The sequence below is a fragment of the Adiantum capillus-veneris genome, chromosome 19 (genome assembly GCF_014529385.1).
Source record: "Adiantum capillus-veneris isolate H3 chromosome 19, ASM1452938v2, whole genome shotgun sequence".
In the NCBI taxonomy this organism is placed as follows: Eukaryota; Viridiplantae; Streptophyta; class Polypodiopsida; order Polypodiales; family Pteridaceae; genus Adiantum; species Adiantum capillus-veneris.
This window is the reverse complement of record NC_140949.1, coordinates 97,182,526-97,200,543: the sequence shown is the minus strand read 5'-3', so window position 1 is coordinate 97,200,543 and position 18,018 is coordinate 97,182,526. Positions and strand designations below refer to the sequence as shown.

General features: G+C 46.1%; 1 protein-coding gene across 4 annotated transcripts in view; it reads right to left on the bottom strand.

Moving 5' to 3' along the window:
- Positions 1–18,018, bottom strand: part of LOC147434514 (uncharacterized) — a 55,560-nt gene that overhangs the window by 1,344 nt on the left and 36,198 nt on the right. For 3 of the 4 annotated variants that reach the window (XM_086490958.1, XM_086490956.1, XM_086490959.1), the window contains one exon: positions 56–114. In XM_086490958.1, coding sequence (XP_086347084.1) covers positions 56–114 — 59 coding nt within the window. Of the gene's footprint in view, positions 1–55; positions 1,656–18,018 lie in introns of those variants that run through there. The other variant, XM_086490957.1, reaches the window with a different exon arrangement.

The window sequence follows — 18,018 nt, the reverse complement described above, 5'->3', positions numbered from 1 at the left end:
CTTTAGTGTAGACTCTTCCAATCTAACTGATAAGAGGAGATGGTTAGAATGATACATTTGAGGCTCGTTTTCCTTTGACATTATTGCGCTCCTTGATCAAGTTTTCTAAATTACCTGGCAGACAGAGCAATTCCTGTTGTTCTTAGCACAAACCAAACCTTTTAAGTGTCTATTGGCATGCGTACAGCGTGTCAATACATAGAGACCGCCGCCGCTCATCTCTCTCTCCCCACCTGGCTGCACCACGTCAACTCCGACCCGCACAAGGCCACACCCTTTATTTCGTTTGTTATTTTTTGGGGTATTCCTTTTCTTTTCATTTTTCTTCCCAAGGGTGGTGGATGTAGCAGCTTCTCCAGTGTGCTGTTTTCCTCCCAACAACGGCAGTTTGATGCATATGGCCGGGATGAGAGCCTCTTCTCCCGCTGTTGAACCGACGGTCACCTTTACATTGTTGTTGATCTTTCTTCAGTCACCCTCGTTGGTTATCCCCTTCGCCTTGCCAGTGTTTGCTCTGCTGGCTCCCACTTTCGGTGGTGCTTGTGCTTGGCCAGATGAAGAGCCTCCACACCCAGCGGCAACTTAACGGTTTGAACTTTAGTATCCTTGACCTCCATGGCACTTCTCTGAGGGTTTTTTCCTCTTCCTCACCCTACCACCACAACCTGATTCACATCCTCTCACTACTTACTCTCTTGCTCCTGCATTTCTTGCCCTTACCATCTAGTAGCTGATGGAAACCATTAAACTACCAGACTCTGAGATAACTGTACTGCTATAAAAATGGCCGCTCCGTTCTTGTTTTCTTTCTTTGGACAAAAACATGGCTGCCTTATTAATGTACTGTTAGTGGGCAGCCTGACTCATCCAGTGGTCACAGGTTTCAGGGTTAGAGTTTGCGCATCTACGTCAGAGATGCAACTGATCATTGGGTTTGCCTAGCCAGCAATGCCAACCTCCAGATCATACAAGAATTCTCCTATACATGCACTGACTTTACAACAGTTGCTTTGGGCCTCAGTGCCTATTAAGTGTGCCTTGGGGGTCAGCTCAAGCAGAACAATGCATGGTTGCACGGTTGCAGAGTCGCTTCTCAAGTATTCAAATTATCCCCTTCATGCGAAACACATTCAAGATCAACCACTAAGAGTGGCATGCCCATACAATCCACCTGGAAATTCCATTGCCAATTCGCTACGTGATTTAGGGTGCTGACTTGGCACAGCTTTCCAACTCATCTATTGAAAGCTTTGACCTGTGCTTTTGGGGCGTCATATTTTTAGCTGCGAGCTTCTGGGGGTGCCCGGATTTTACAACAGTTGCTTTGGCCTCAGTGCCTATATAAGTGTGCCTTGGGGGTCAGCTCAAGCAGAACAATGCATGGTTGCACAGTTGCAGAGTCGCTTCTCAAGTATTCAAATTATCCCCTTTATGCGAAACACATTCAAGATCAACCGCTAACGGGTGTTTACCAAAGATGGAAGAAGGTTGATAACCCTAATCTCAAGTCAGCAACGAAAGTCAAGGCTCATCAGAAAGCGGAAAAGAAGTCTACTTTTCCAACGAGGGGTTCGAGAAATCAGTAGAGCACCAAGTCAACATGTTGATGAAGCACCAGAAGCATTCACGCAGAGGACGGAAGTCCAAGTCTTTTCCTGGATATTTGGATCAACAACCCATTTTCTTAGAACTTGCGGAGTATGGATCTAAAAGGAAACATTGTCAACACTTTGAGGATACTTCCAACTCCAATTCTAGTGAAGAAGACAAACGAAGATCAAGAAAACCGAAGTATCAGAAAAGCAGCTCTTGGAAACACTTAAGCACTTCAAAGGAGGATGATCTATGACTTCTGATAGTCCAAATGACAAATCCTCCTATAGTTCTAATGACAGATTTGCCACTTTCGGATCGACATTTGTGACAAAGAAAAATTGCTTGATTCGAAAGGCAAGTATGACAGTTTCGAACCTTGAAAGGGCAAGATGGAGTTTAAAGATGGTGGCCAGCATCAAGTTTGACACTTTTTTGGGCCACAATGATATCCATCAAGCTTTATCCTTTATTGAGCAGTTTGACACCACCTTTTTGGGTGGCAATTTTACAGAAGCTTCCAAGGCTCGCAAAGCAGCATCCAGCCTCAAAGGGAATGCACAAACATGGCGGACAACGCATTAACTACACAGAAAAGCACCTCGTAACTAGGTCAGTTCAAAAGGTTGTTTTCATTTATTTGGTTGACACCCGAGTACGAAGCCATTGATTGACGGCATGGAACCACCTCATAATGAAAAGAGGAAGATACTCTGTCTACTTCTAGCCAGTACTTATCTACCAATAGCTTCTTTCCGGAAGGTATCTCTCAAGGAACAGATGGAAAGATACTATTGTTCAACGCTATTGTTTGAAGCAGAAGTCTTCTAATATTTGGTAGCTTATGGATCATGCTTGGAATAGTTCTTCAATGTGCTCAGGTTCTTTGACTTATGCTATGAACAAGCCAGTGTCCAAAGCTGCAGAGAAAGACTCTTCAAAAGGAAAGAAGAAAGCCAAGAACGTAAAAGAAATCCACAACCCTCTAGATGTCCGTCGAGCAAAGGGCGAAATACTACAAGCAAGGAAAGTGCTGTGGGTGTGGTGAAGTTGGGCATATTCTAGCAAAATGTCCTAAGGAACAGGAGATAATCAGGCTCGGAAGATTCAATTGAGAACTAGTAAGGGTAGAGATGTGGTCATAGATGTAATGTCACAAACTGCTGACGTGCCACTGAAGATCCGACAGGGTAAGGGTTCCCCGACCTAACCCTAGCCAGCTTGCAGATCCCGGCCAAGGGGCCTAAACCCTAGAAGCGGCAAGAAGAAGAAGTTCCTACCATAGTCACAAGGGACCTGGGGACGGGAGGCTTTTTGGCAAGGGTGGGCCGGAGAACGCAAGGACACGGGACGGGACGAGGGGATGGGATGGCTGAGGGGTCCCTCACATAGGCATGCGTCTCGAGACACGGGTCCCCAAATCACACAAGCCGGACAGGGGGCGGAAAATTTGAATCTTGACAGGGGGCAAGGTCTCATATATGCCAATGTTGCCCACTAGACTCTACTTATCCACTCTTCACTTGTACATCGTTACCTTTTGTCCTTTTGACTATGATAATTGATCACAATTTCACTACGTCAACTCGCACTGCGTTCTTACGGCATGTCATATTTTGGTATTATGAAACAAAACCCACTTTTTCTTAGCAATTTTGTACTCTTAGTGTTATATAATGTACGCTTTTTTAACACGCATCCCCTGGACGTCCACCATCCCTTGTTTTGCCACGTCCTCGTCCCCGGGTGCGTCACATCCCCAAGACCCATCCCCATCCCCATGTGACTATGGTTCCTACCAACTTGCAGTTCCTCGTCGAGAGGCCCAATTACTAAAGGAAAATTTACCAACTTATGGTATCCCATCCAATGGGCCTAAAAGTTAAGTAGGGACACGCACGTGCGCGCGCGCACACACATAGACAAAACAAATAAACCTTGCATAAAAACTGATGGCGTGACTGTTGTAAGGATGCTTTCGCAGATTGCTCTCACTGATAATGTGGCAGATTGTACGAACTTTCGTAAAACGCTACTAATGTGGCAGGTGTACAGATCTCCTAAATTTAAGTTGGCTGCTTTCCGGAGGCCAGATGCTTTTAGGTTTGACGCTTTTCATGTACTACTTTTGGAAATAGCCTTGGGCCTTTAAATACAAAGGATGGGCTCTCTCTCTCTCAATGGGTCAGGAGATCAGTACCTACTTTCAAATATGGTCAGGAGATTGTGGAGTATACAGATGCATACACTTACCTGGGGGTAGTCTTCACTGGGCCGAGATTTTCTTTGAGAAGAGCAACAAAGACTAGACTAACCAGAGCCGGTGCGGATCTGGGAGGAATGGAGAGGATGTGTTCACAGGTTCAGTTCCAGGAACCTAGGACAAAGTTATGGCTCTTTGATACTTTGGTTGCCTACAATGTTATATGGGGTGCAAGTTTGGGGACCTTCTATAGGCCAAGATGGGTGGTGGCGTATGGAGAAGCCCCTGGTATCTATGATCTCTCGGCTGATTAGAGCCAAGGTTTCTGTACCGCATGATATCATTCGAGCCGAATTAGCTGCCCCCCCTATGGAGATTGAGGCGCTCACCAGATCAGTCTCCTTTGTACACAGTCTGTGGGATACTACCAGAGACAGATATGCCAGGGTGGCTCTAGAGTCCTCCAGACAATTAACTCTTAACAGGGATACATCATGCTGGTATGCTCAGATGACATCATGGTTTCAGACACATGGTTTCACCATGGACAGGTTGCCTCCTTTTCAATACTCTCTTCAGGCACCCCTGAGGTCTCTGACACGGGTAGAGATTAATAGACTCATCCATCAGGATTTGATCCAGCTGGACACGAGGAGGACATGGATAGAGCCGTTACAAGAGTTGGGCACAAAGATGGCTTTCTATAGAGAGCATCTTCTCCACCTCACGGGGGATGGGTTTGTGATTCGACCTAGCTATATGGACACGCATCTTTCGCATGGTTTGCGTTGTGCCATTGGCCAAATACGCACGTCCTCACATCAGCTCGAGATTGAGACTGGCAGATTCAGAGGGACACCAGCAGATAACAGAATATGCTGCTTATGCCATCTAGAGCCAGAGACAGAAGTACATTACATATGTCATTGCACAGTGTACTATGAGATACGAGGTCGTTTTCACTGTCTATTCAGAGAAGGTTTTGGGCCTCTATCTAGGGTCATGAGTTATGAGGATCAAAGATGTCTTGGGCTTTATCTACTTGAGTTACACAAGCATAGAGAAACCTTACCGAGGAGAGTTGAAGAGAGACATCCCCAGAGACAAATCACAGATTTCTTTACACTAGATATTGTACACCCAGAAGAACAGACAGAGGAGCAACCAGCGACGGTGGAGAGGTCTACCCGCACTACTGGCATTCTCATAGACTGAGCATTGGAGCTAGGGAGATCTAGACGACCTAGAGGGAGGAGAGGAGCTACACAATTTCGAAGGAGGCTATGGCAAAGGATTCAAGTCATACTCTTTCGTCGTCCAGAGTGCAGATGAAGATGGATCTCTACTCCCCTCCCATATTGTCTTCACGATGGATCTCTACTCCCCTCCCATATTGTCTTCACATTGTACTGCTTAGTTTAGGATCCCGCAGTATTTATATTTTGTTATCCTAGTTTAATTTATTTTGTTAATCTGACTTTGTATCAGATACACCGCATTGTAACTTTCTGGTCTCATAGGTCACTTTGGCCTTTTGAAGACGTTAATATAACATTTCATTTCATTTCATCTCTCTCTCTCTCTCTCTCTCTCTCTCTCTCTCTCTCTCTCTCTCTCTCTCTCTCTCTCTCTCTCTCTCTCTCTCTCTCTCTCTCTCTCTCTCATCCCCCACAGCATAACAACACCAGAGGCATACTGCTTGATCGGGCGATAGAGTTGGGGCGGTCCCGTCGCCCACGGATGAGGGGGGCCTCTCGACATCGATGCAGATTGCGACAGAGGATCCATACCATATTGGCGCAACATAGGAGCCGTCCCAACAGAGTGCCTACCTTGGAGGACATTGAATTTCTATAGCCTTTTGGATATTGATGTATATGTATATGATGCCTCGATTGTCAAAGAGCTCCATTGTATCAGCTCACCCTTTGTATTCCCTTTGTATCAGCTTTCACCCCACCCCTACCCACTATTTTCTTTTCAGTTCTTTGTACTTTTTGTACCCAGACCTGGTATTAGATTCACCACATGTAACCTTTTGGTCTCATAGGTCAATTTGGCCTTTGAAGATGTTAATATTACATTTCATTTCTCTCTCTCTCTCTCTCTCTCTCTCTCTCTCTCTCTCTCTCTCTCTCTCTGCTTAGCCACGTAGAGAGAGGTGACTTAGCCGCGTAGAGAGAGAGAGAGAGAAAAAAAAAACAGGAACCACCACCCCGCCCTTTCCCCCTTCTCATTTCTATATCTCCCCCCCCCCCAATCCATCATCTCCTATGGCAGCCTTTCCGACCATGAGGAAGCAGAATGGCAAAGATGACCAGGTGGAGGATGCCATCCAAAAATGCAAAGAAGAGCTGAGCGAGTCCATCAACATGATCAACCGCCACCTCCTAGGTACTATCAACATACTCGACGCACGCGTGGCAGCACAGGAAAGCACGATACATACACTCGAGGATCGCGTGAAGGCCCAAGATGAGGAAATCGCAATACTCAAGAAAGAGCTTGTAGAGGTGCGATCGCAGAATGTCCTCGAAGAGAGAGAGCTTCAACCCTCAGTAATTGAAGAGCTTAACACGATTAAGGAACAAGTGCGGGCCATCAAAGAAGGTGGGGAGCAACAAAAAGAAATGACGACCTCGTGGGTAGACATCATCACAAAGACCCAACAAAAAACAGAAAATGCCGTAAAATGGATCGAGATTGTCAAGAAAGGGAAAGGCAAGGAAATAATCCCCACCCCCACACCAACCATCATCAACTTGACACTAGAAGAGGAGCAAAGGAGACGTGTGCAGGCCTTAACACGTAACGATATGTGGCCTGAGAGACCAAGATAATGTGGAGGAAGAGGTGAAAGAACTCATGACTTTGATGGGGGTCAACGAGCAAACACATACGAGGGCCTGGAGAGTGGGCACAAAGAAAAGCGGGAGCAACGGAGAAACCACGAAGGAAAGGGCACTCATTCTCCGTTTCCCCTCCATGGAGGCGAAGGACTTCCTGAAGAAGAGACTGACTCTGAAGAAGACTGGCATCTTTCTTGGAGATGACCTCACCCTCTCGCAAATTGCTCATATGCAAGAAGTAATGCCGGAAATAAGAGCAGCAAGGGAAAAGGGGAAGATTGCTTTTTACAGGGATGGAAAGGTGGTGATATTGGAGCGACGCCCCGCATGACGGTGCGAGACCTATGGGACCACACTAAAGATGGCAACCTGGAATTGTAATGGGTCGCTCCGTCTTGATGTAGGGGCCTTTGAGGATAGCTTCACGGGGAGAGACATCATTTTCTACTCTGAGACGCATCAAGCACCGGGACAATCCATGCCACAGGTGAGCGGATATAGATGGGAGACAGCCTGCAGACAGGAGACCAGATCGGAGCATCGAGGACACGGCTCAGGGGGAGTGGCAGTTCTATTCAGGGAGGAACTGCAGCCAATGATATATATAGCACGCAAGGATGAACAGGCTAGGTACATGTGGGTGAGGCTCAGGGCAGAGACGGGCAGATACCTCTACTCTACATTGCTATTTGTTACTTTCCTCCTAGTACATCATTATATGCATCACCTAGAGGACAATCCCCCTTTGCTATTTTAGATAATAACATATGGGAGTTTTCCAAGGATGGTGGCATTATCATACTAGGGGATTTCAATGCTAGGACTGCCCACCACCATACAATATTTTATGATACTTCCGAAGAGATGCTTAGGGAGCTGGACGTCACAGAGATGGGTCTATCCAGACTATCACAAGATGAGGAATAAACTGAATGTGGCAGATACTTGATAGATATGGGAACCGCACACAGATTGGCCATTGTGAATGGCTTACAAAGATTTTCGACAGCTGGAGGTTTTACTTGCTTTCCACACCGACATGGGGCCAGCACAGTGGATTATGTTATGGCCCAGCCGGGTCTCATTCCTTTCTTTCAGGATTTCATGGTGGGCACTAGGCCAATTGGAGTAGCACTTGATCATGCTATCGTGTCTTTCACCCTGACCTTTCAATTCAGCACAACTCCATTAGGAGAGGTCCCCACACACACTCGGTATACCTTCATGAGGGAGACGGATTCTGTGTATATGGATGAGATATACAGGCAGCTATGCACCCAGGAGCCGGGACGGCCACTAGATGAAGTCACTCAGATATTGACAGAGACGCTCCATGATGCAGCATCAGAGGCATACCCCCACAGCCAGCCAGCACGGAGACGATCTGGGAACATGCCCCAGAACAATTGGTATGATGAGGAGTGCAGAGAGACGAGGATCAAACTACAGAGAGAAGTGCTCACGGGTATTACCACGCATAGGCAGTCACGGATTATCTTTCGCCGCCTAGTGCGACGAAAGAAAAGGGCCTATCTATCTCAGCTAGAGCGGGATCTATATCAGCTATCTATAAGTCAGGACTCAGGTGAAGCATGGAGGCTATTCCACGAGCATTCACCACCGCCCGCGGTCACCTCCACTGAGACATGGGGGGAATATGCCACATCTCTCTACACAGCATCAGGGCAACCACCTCTGCCGAACCCACTAGAGACATGCCCAAAGACATGTTCTTTCTTTACTGCCGAGAGAGTAAGGAAAGCCATTGACAGGATGAAGACAAGGAGACCACATGATCATGATGGTCTGGTAGCAGAGCACTTCATCCATGCGAGGGATATGCTTGCAGAGCTCTTGGCTATGATGTTTAATCGAGCCATGTATGAAGGCTTCCCGGAGACTTGGAGTATGTCTACGATTGTGCCTATTTTCAAGTTAGGAGATCCCATGATTCCCGCGAATTATCGCACCATCATGGTTGGCCACACATTAGCTAGGTTGTATGCATCCGTTCTTGAGCAGGAGCTGAGTAGATGGGCAGAGCGAGAGGGAATAAGAGCACCAGGGCAAGCAGGTTTCAGGAGAGGTTTCTCCACTCTTGACCAGATTCTGAAACTCAGAGCTATTATTGAGGAGGGTAGACACCATGGCAAGAGAATCTATTGTAGCTTTGTGGATTTCCGCAATTTTGACACAGTGCCGAGAGCCAGACTTATACACAGACTACAGGACATGGGTGTGCCTACAGAGCTGATATGGGGTATTCTGGCTCTATATAGGACAGTGATGGGGCGGGTACGCACCACTGAGGGAATGTCTGACATAGTCCACTCCACTATTGGAGTAAAGCAGGGATGCCCCCTATCCACGACTCTTTTTGGGATGTATGTGGATGAGTTTTCAGACTATGTAGAGCGGCAGGGGGACAGGGGGGCTCAGCTAGCAGGGACATGGATTCCGCTGTTACTATATGTTGATGATATTGTGCTGATTTCAGACTCCCCACAGGGGATGCAACGTCATTTGGATGCTCTGCATACATTTGCTAGACCAGGAAGCTTCTAACTTCATGGACATTCTTCAAATCGGGCCAATCACGGATAGTCTCTATCTTGGCTGGGTCCACCTGCACTCTTGCTACTGAGACAACGTGTCCCAAAAAGTGTAGCTCGGGTAGAGAAAATTCACTTTTCTTTGCATTAATCACAAACTTGTGATCTCGTACTGCCTGAAAAACCTGTAGCAGATGTTCTCTATGTTTTACCTCATCCTTAGAGAAAACAATGATGTCGTCAAAGAAAGTGCCAACAAATAGTCTATACTCTCGAAAAATACTGTCCATTATCCCGCTAAATGTCGCAAGAGCATTGGTTAGGCCAAAAGGCATCACCAAAAACTCAAATAGCCCAAAAGTCGTACGAAAAGCTGTCTTGTAGACATCTCCCTGTGCAATTCGGATCTGATGATATCCGCTCTTCAAATAGATCCAGCTAAAGCACGAGGATCCCTTTATAGTTGGTCAAGAATATCATCGATGCTAGGAATCGGAAATCTGTTCTTGATGGTGATTTTGTTGAGAGTTCTATAATCGATGCACATTCTCCAAGATCCATCTTTCTTCAAAACCAACAACACTGGAGAGCAATACAGTGAAGTACTAGGCTGAACAAGACCCTTTTCCAAGAGGTCTTTCACTTGGTTCATAATTCCTTCGTTTTGGGCTCGACTCACATGGTAAGGTGGCCGGTTCGGTGGTGTGCTTACAGGTATCAGATCAATGGTATGATCTTCAGGAGGAGCAGGTGGTAACTCGCCTGGGAGGCCCTCTAAAAACCAATCGGCATGAGTGTAGAGAAAATCTTGGCGTTCTTTATCAAGGTCAAACATATTTGTCCTATTCTCATCATTCAACTCTCTCAAAAAGATCAAGTAAACAAAAAGACTCGATTTCATTAATACTGAAACGGTCGAAGTCGAATACAATAAGGACAGACTCGCCCTTAAGTTTTACATCAAGTACAATAGTTCGGCCCTTCTCTGTAGTCAAAGTCGCTTTCTCGCCCGATAGTCGATCACGGCGTTGTTCTTATGGTACCAAGGAATTCTCAAGAGGACATCACAATCTTCCAAGGGCATTATGTAGAAGTCCTCATGCCCTAAATACCCCTGACAATGCAACCGAAGTTTGCCAATGACAGGTGTAATGGCTACGCCCCTGTCGGGTGCCGCTAGAATTGCCTCTGCTAGTGGTCCCATCCAATTGGGTGTGATCTCGAGCCACGCCGCCAATTCAGGTGAAATGAAGTTAGCCTTGGCTCCTCCATCAAAGAAAATCAAGGCTTCTTGGTCTTTCACTTTGCCCCAAGCTCGGTAAAGTTCTGTACTTTTGTCAACCGTGCTTGGGTCAGTACCCATGCAATCTGGAGCCAATCCTGCTTTCATCTTGGCATTTTGTCCATGTTCCTCAGCTGCTTTGGAACCCTCTGGTTCGTCTTCATCCTTGTCGTTCTGTTCTTTCGGTGCCTTTTTAGGGCACTTCGCGGAGATATGCCCAGTTTCCCCGCATCCAAAGCACTTTCCCTCTTTGATGTAGAGAGCTCTCTCTCGAAGAGTAAGCTTGGGTCGTGCATCCCTTTCTTTCTTTTCTGGGTTGCTCCTCTTCTTTCTACTTTCATTGTTCGAAGTCTGTTCGGTCCTTTGCGTCATGATTTCATCTATGGGGTAGGTCAAACTGCCTAAGTAAATGGCAAAACCCCGTTTCGGAGATTCATTAGTTCTTGAATGGAATCTGACTTTTGCTCTGAGCAGTGATCTGGGATGTCTGTAGGAAGTCCCAAGGTAAACTGCTTAATCTGTTCTTTGAACGAGATCTTCTTAAATGAAGAGGCTTGTAGGAAAGAGCTCTAGAATCTCTCGCAGTATGCGTTCAATGTATCCTTCTTGGTCATCCGAAGATGGTTCCAAGCAGTTTGTATGTCGCGTTCGTACTCTTGAGTCAACCAAGAAGAAATAAAAAGCCTTTTAAATTTCAGCCATTTAACTGGCACTGTCTTGTTCAATAGAAGCATGGACCACCAAGTTCGAGCATTTCTCTTGAAGTAAGAGGTAGCCCTCCGAATCTTGGAGTGCTCTGAGTAACGCCCTCCAGAGAAAGCTATGTCAAACTGCTGTATGAAGGCCAAAGCCTTCGAAGCATCTCGATATCCAGAAAACGTGTCAAATTTAATTGATTGTCCACCTTCTTTAAACTCTCGGACTTTCTTGCTATTATCCTCCAGAAAGTCATACTGGTTGGCTTTATAAAAATTCTTCTTCTTTGCATAAAAGCTGCTATCGTCAGAGTCCAAACTATCCGAAGACGAGTCCTCTATAGAACTATCAACAACTGGGCGAGATTTAGACTTCTTTGCCTTTTTCTTGCCCTTTCTGAAGCTTTGCTTTTTGCTTCGCTTTTTCCCTTTTCTATCTTCTTCGCTCGAGTCAGAGGAGCTAGAATAACTGTCAGAAGAAGAAGAAGAAGAAGAAGTGGGTACTCCTTCAAATCGCACATGCTTCTTCTGCTTTCTTGCCGAGGCAAATGTAGACTGACGACCCAAATAACCCGGGAAATCAGTGCCTTTCTTCTACTTTTTGTCGTGCTTTTTGGCTTTGTTCTGCTCGTCAAAAAGCTGAGAAATCCGTGTATCAACGAACTCTTCTAATTGTTGTTGTGTAGACATCCTTGGAGAAGGAAGTTGCTTGAGTGCCGGTTTGAGGGGTGGTTCTGTGGTTTGCCGCCACTGTGAATGCACCTCGTCGAAGGAGGTCTGAGTCATGAATTTTGCAAATTTATTGTCCTTCGCAAAATTTAGCATCATCTTTGTTGCATCGTCGATCAATTGTCGACGCTCCATCTCTTCAAGCTCCGCCTGAGTAGGCCAAGGCGAGCCGTACTCCTCGCGTGAATCTTCTTCGTGATCTCTTCCCGCATCTCCGGATGCAGAGGAAGTCGACTGATCTGTGTCTAAATCCATAAGTGCCGCGTAAAAAGGATCGGATTTCCTGGTAGGAGAGAAATCGGCCGCGCTCTGATACCACTGTAACAGACTTGGACACTCCAAGTCAAGATTCTACCGCGACACGACAAGAATTCACTTCAAAAACAGTTCACGGTTCACAATTGATTTGACACGGCCAGGCGGAGTTCCGTGCCTAGAGATATTGACCCCTAGGACTAGCGCCCCTTTCGGTGTTTCTTTTTGTATTAATCTGCAACTCAAAGTACAAGGGAGTGAGAGGCTCACTCTCACTCTGCATCCAGATGCTCTACAGAGTGGGAGCCCTGCCCACTTATTTATTCATTCCAAGGGATGCCAAAAGAAGAGCTATCACAAGACGGGCACCACGTGCCAATAGAAAAGAACAGACTTAACAACTTTAAGCACTTCAAATAACAATTGAACTGAAATAGAGACAAAGACAACACGCGACACGGAGTGGCGGAATTCCACCCTAGAGAGCATTGGCCCCAAACCTTGGCGCCCCTTTCGGTATTTCTTTATATTGCATCATCAATGTACAAGCCGGTACTCCAGACTCTACACTTTCTCTTGGAAGCATGCCAGAGAATGAGCCATAGCCTCATATTTAAAGGCCCTTGGCCTGAAAAGCAGTTACAGTAAAAAGCCTTTAAAACTCAAAAGCTTCTGGTCCAAAAGCAAAGCCAAAAAGCTACCAGCGTAAATCACGAAAATCCGTACAGCCTGCCACGTCATCAACCAACGCAAAAAGCAGAAATCTGACCTTAGGGTTAGGGTTTTTGCAGTTTTAGGGTTTCTGGCAACAGAATTAGGGTTTGCAGGTTTTAGGGTTAGGGTTTCCAAAATTAGGGTTTCTGGCACAAATTAAAGTTAGGGTTTTCTGCTCCCGCGCAACCATGTCATCACTTTGTGAGGCCACGATACCTCGACCCAAATTCCAATAGCTCTGTCTGCTCTTTTGTAGGTAGGACCGGTATGCTTTCAGAAAAGCACACGCCTAATGCTCTAATACCACTGTCACAAGACGGGCACCACGTGCCAATAGAAAAGAACAGACTGAACAACTTTAAGCACTTCAAATAACAATTGAACTGAAATAGAGACAAAGACACGTGACACGGAGTGGCGGAATTCCACCCTAGAGAGTATTGGCCCCAAACCTTGGCGCCCCTTTTGGTATTTCTTTATATTGCATCATCAATGTACAAGCCGGTACTCCAGACTCTGCACCTTCTCCTGGAAGCATGCCAGAGAAATTTAAAGGCCCTTGGCTTGAAAAGCAGTTACAGTAAAAAGCCTTTTAAAACTCAAAAGCTTCTAGTCCAAAAGCAAAGCCAAAAAGCTGCCAGCGTAAATCACTGAAATCCGTGCAACCTGCCACATCATCAACTAGCGCAAAACGCGAAAATCTGCCCTTAGGGTTAGGGTTAGGGTTTTTGCAATTTTAGGGTTTTTGGCAACAAAATTAGGGTTTGCAGGTTTTAGGGTTAGGGTTTCCAGAATTAGGGTTTCAGCAGTTAGGGTTTCTTGCAGAAATTAGAGTTAGGGTTTTCTGCTCCCGGGCAACCATGTCATCACTTTGTGAGGCCAAGATACCTTGACCCAAATTCCAATAGCTCTATCTGCTCTTTTGTCGGTAGGACCAGTATGCTTTCAGAAAAGCACACGCCTGATGCTCTGATACCACTGTCACAAGACGGGCACCACGTGCCACTAGAAAAGAACAGACTTAACAACTTTAAGCACTTCAAATAACAATTGAACTGAAATAGAGAGAGAGAGAGAGAGAGACAACACGCGACACGGAGTGGCGGAATTCCACTCTAGAGAGTATTGGCCCCAAACCTTGGCGTCCCTTTCGATATTTCTTTATATTGCATCATCAATGTACAAGCCGGTACTCTAGACTCTACACTTTCTCCTGGAAGCATGCCAGAGAATGAGCCATAGCCTCATATTTAAAGGCCCTTGGCCTGAAAAGCAGTTACAGTAAAAAGCCTTTAAAACTCAAAAGCTTCTGGTCCAAAAGCAAAGCCAAAAAGCTGCCAGCGTAAATCACGAAAATCCGTACAGCCTGCCACGTCATCAACCAACGCAAAAAGCAGAAATCTGACCTTAGGGTTAGGGTTTTTACAGTTTTAGGGTTTCTGGCAACAGAATTAGGGTTTGCAGGTTTTAGGGTTAGGGTTTCCAAAATTAGGGTTTGTAGGTTTTAGGGTTAGGGTTCCTGAATTAGGGTTTCAGCAGTTAGGGTTTCTGGCAGAAATTGGAGTTAGGGTTTTCTGCTCCCGGACAACCATGTCATCACTTTGTGACACTTCTTCTGTTACTTGTTCTTCTTAGGGTTTAGGTCCCTCGGCCACATCTGTAAGTTGGCTCCATTCCTTAGGCTTTGACACGTCAACAGTTTGTTAGAAGAGCCCCAAAAGCTGTCCCAAAATCAAAGGCTTTCAAAAATAAAAGCAAAGCTTCAAAAGCTCTCTCTCTCTCTCTCTCTCTCTCTCTCTCTCTCTCTCTCTCTCTCTCTCTCTCTGGGAACATGCCTCAAAACAGTTGGTATGATGAGGAATGCAGAGAGACGAGAACCCAGGTCCAGAAAGAGCTTGCACTTGGGAACATCACATATAAGCAGTCTCGGATTGCTCTTCGGCGTATAATACGTCGCAAGAAAAGGGCATTTTTAGCCAAACAAGAGAAGGATTTATATCAACTCTTCTTGAGTCAGGACTCACATGAGGCCTGGAGTTTATTTCACGAGCACTCACTGCCTCCGACGATTACTTCTCCTAAGATTTGGGGTCAATATGTAACATCATTATACATGGTATCTGAACAGCCTCCATTACCAGATCCGCTAGAGCCATGCCCTGCTACTAGTACTTTCTTTACTACGGAAATGGTGAAAAAAGCCATTGATAAGATGAAGACAAGAAGAGCATATGATCATGATGGTTTAGTAGCAGAACATTTGATCCATGTCAAGGATCTACTTTCAGAAGTCCTTGCTCGTCTGTTTAATCAGGTCATGTGTGAAGGATTACCTGAATCTTGGAAATTATCTACTATCGTACCTATTTTCAAGTCGAGGGATCCTATGATACCCGGGAACTACCGTACCATTATGGTAGGTCACACATTGACCCGAATGTACGCATCCATTCTTGAACAAAAATTGAGTAGATGGGCAGAGAATGAGGGCATAAGGGCAACAGGACAAGCTGGATTCATGAGGGGTTATTCCACTTTAGATCATATTCTTACGCTCAGAGCCATTATTGAGGAAGGAAGAGCAAGCGGGAGAAGGATGTATTGTTGCTTTGTGGATTTTCGGAAAGCTTTTGATACAGTAGTACCAAGGGCCAGATTGATGCGCACGATGCAAGAGTTAGGGGTCCCCAAAGAGATTATTTGGGGGATCATGGCCTTATACGGGTCAGTAACTGGTTATGTACGTACTACAGAAGGGGATTCTGACATTGTTCATTCCACCGTTGGAGTAAAGCGGGATGCCCACTATCCCCTACTTTATTTGGTATGTACATAGATGAGGTATCAGATTACATTGATAGAGAAGGTGACAAAGGTGCTCAACTTGCAGGGTCATGGATCCCTTTGTTGTTGTATGCAGATGATATTGTATTGATAGCAGTATCACCAGATGGAATGCAGAGGCAGCTAGATGCATTACATAAATTCGCGGAGGACAGTGGACTGTCGGTAAACTTGGGTAAAACCAAAGTTATGGTGTTTAACACCACACCGCAATGGGTTAGGAGATCGGCACCTACATTTGCATATGGCCAGGATACAGTAGAGTACACAGATGCATACACATACCTGGGTGTGGCATTTGCAAGACCGAAGTTTACTCTTAAGAAAGCAGCGGATGCTAGATTGTCCAGAGCCTCTGCGGCCTTGGGAGGGTTGGAGAGGATGTGTTCACAAGTGCAGTTTCAGCCTTCAGGAACCACGAACAAAACTTTGGCTCTTTGATACTGTGGTGGCTTCGGCTATGCTTTATGGGGTTCAGATTTGGGGACCATCTGTGGATCAGGATAATTGGAAGTCAATGGAGAGACCTTTGGTATCTATGATTTCCCGAATGATTAGAGCCAAGGCCTCCGTACCACACGCGATTACCCGAGCGGAACTAGCTGCCCCTCCGATAGAAATTGAAGCTCTTACCAGATCAGTGTCCTTTATACATGGTTTGTGGGAGACAAATAATTGCCGATATACTAAACTGGCCCTCGAATCTTCTTGACAATTAGCAATGAAAGGGGATACATCATGCTGGTATGCGCAACTGTCCGCGTGGTTTCAGAGACACGGGTTCAGTATGGAAAGATTACCCCCCTTCCAATACTCTCTTGCGGCTCCATCACTGGCAATTACACGAACGGAGATTAATAAAATCATCCGTCAAGATCTTATACAGTTGGATACTAAGAGGACATGGGTAGACCCTACACAAGAATTGGGCACGAAGATGGCCGAGTACAAAGAAACTTCCTACAGCTATCTGAAGATGAATTTGTGATTCGCCCGAGCTACATGGATACCCACCTGTCTCATGGTTTGAGATGTGCTATTGGTCAGATTCGTACATCCTTAGATCAGCTGGAAATTGAATTTGGCAGATTTAGGGGAATCCCACCTGAGAGCAGAATTTGCAAGTTATGCGCAATGGAGCCGGAGACAGAATTACACTACATATGCCATTGCACCGTATACTATGAGATACGTGGGCGTTTCCATTGCGTATTTAACGAAGGCTTTGGACCTCTAGATAGAGTCATGCAATACCAAGATCAAAGATGCTTAGGCTTGTACCTACTGGAACTACATCGGCACAGGGATAATCTAATGAGAAGACAAAGAGCACTACAGCCTCAAAGGCAGATCACATATTTCTTCGGCTCGAGAGAAGTAGGAGTGGAAGGAGAAGCAAGAGGCCAGGAGCCAGCACAAAGGAGTACCCACACTCATACCAAAGGCACCCTCATTGACAGGGCGATTGAGCTTAGGAAATCAAGACGACCACGACCGAGATGCAGAAGCACACTTCACCGGAGGAGAATACAACAAAGGATTAGAAGCATTATAGCCAGACACCCAGAATGCTCCTAAGAAGTTTATTTAATAATTTGTATTTAGTTTTTCACATTTATTTTCACACTTAGTACTTTAGTACTAAGGTACCCAGACATTGTAACAGATTCACCACTTTTGTATCAGTTTGGTCTCATAGGTCATTCTGGCCTTTTGAAGACGTTAATATAACATTTCATTTCTCTCTCTCTCTCTCTCTCTCTCTCTCTCTCTCTCTCTCTCTCTCTCTCTCTCTCTCTCTCTCTCTCTCTCTCTCTCTCTCTCTCTCTCTCTCTCTCTCTGTGTGTGTGTGTGTGTGTGTGTGTGTGTGTGTGTGTGTGTGTGTGTGTGCGCGCGCGCGTGCTGGACGAGGGACGAGGGCGAGCTGCTGGTCGAAGGCGGGGCGAGCTGCCAACTTGCTGGACGAAGGACGAGGGATGAGCTCTCTCTCTGCTAGACAAGGGACGAGCTCTCTCTGGACGAAGGACGAGGGACGAGCGCTGCCAACTTGATGGACGAAGGACGAGGGACGAGCTCTCTCTCTGCTGGACGAGGGACGAGGGCGAGCTGCTGGTCGAAGGCGGGGCGAGCTGCTGGACCTGGTCGAGGGCAAGCAGGTGGACCTGGTCGAGCTGCTGGTCCTGTGTCAAGAGGGCGAGCAGCTTGCCAAGGGCAAGGACGAGGGCCCTAACCTCTGAAGGACGAGGGCGAGTTGTGCCAAGGGCGAGAGCTAGCTGCCTACCAAGGGAGAGGGCTAGAAGAG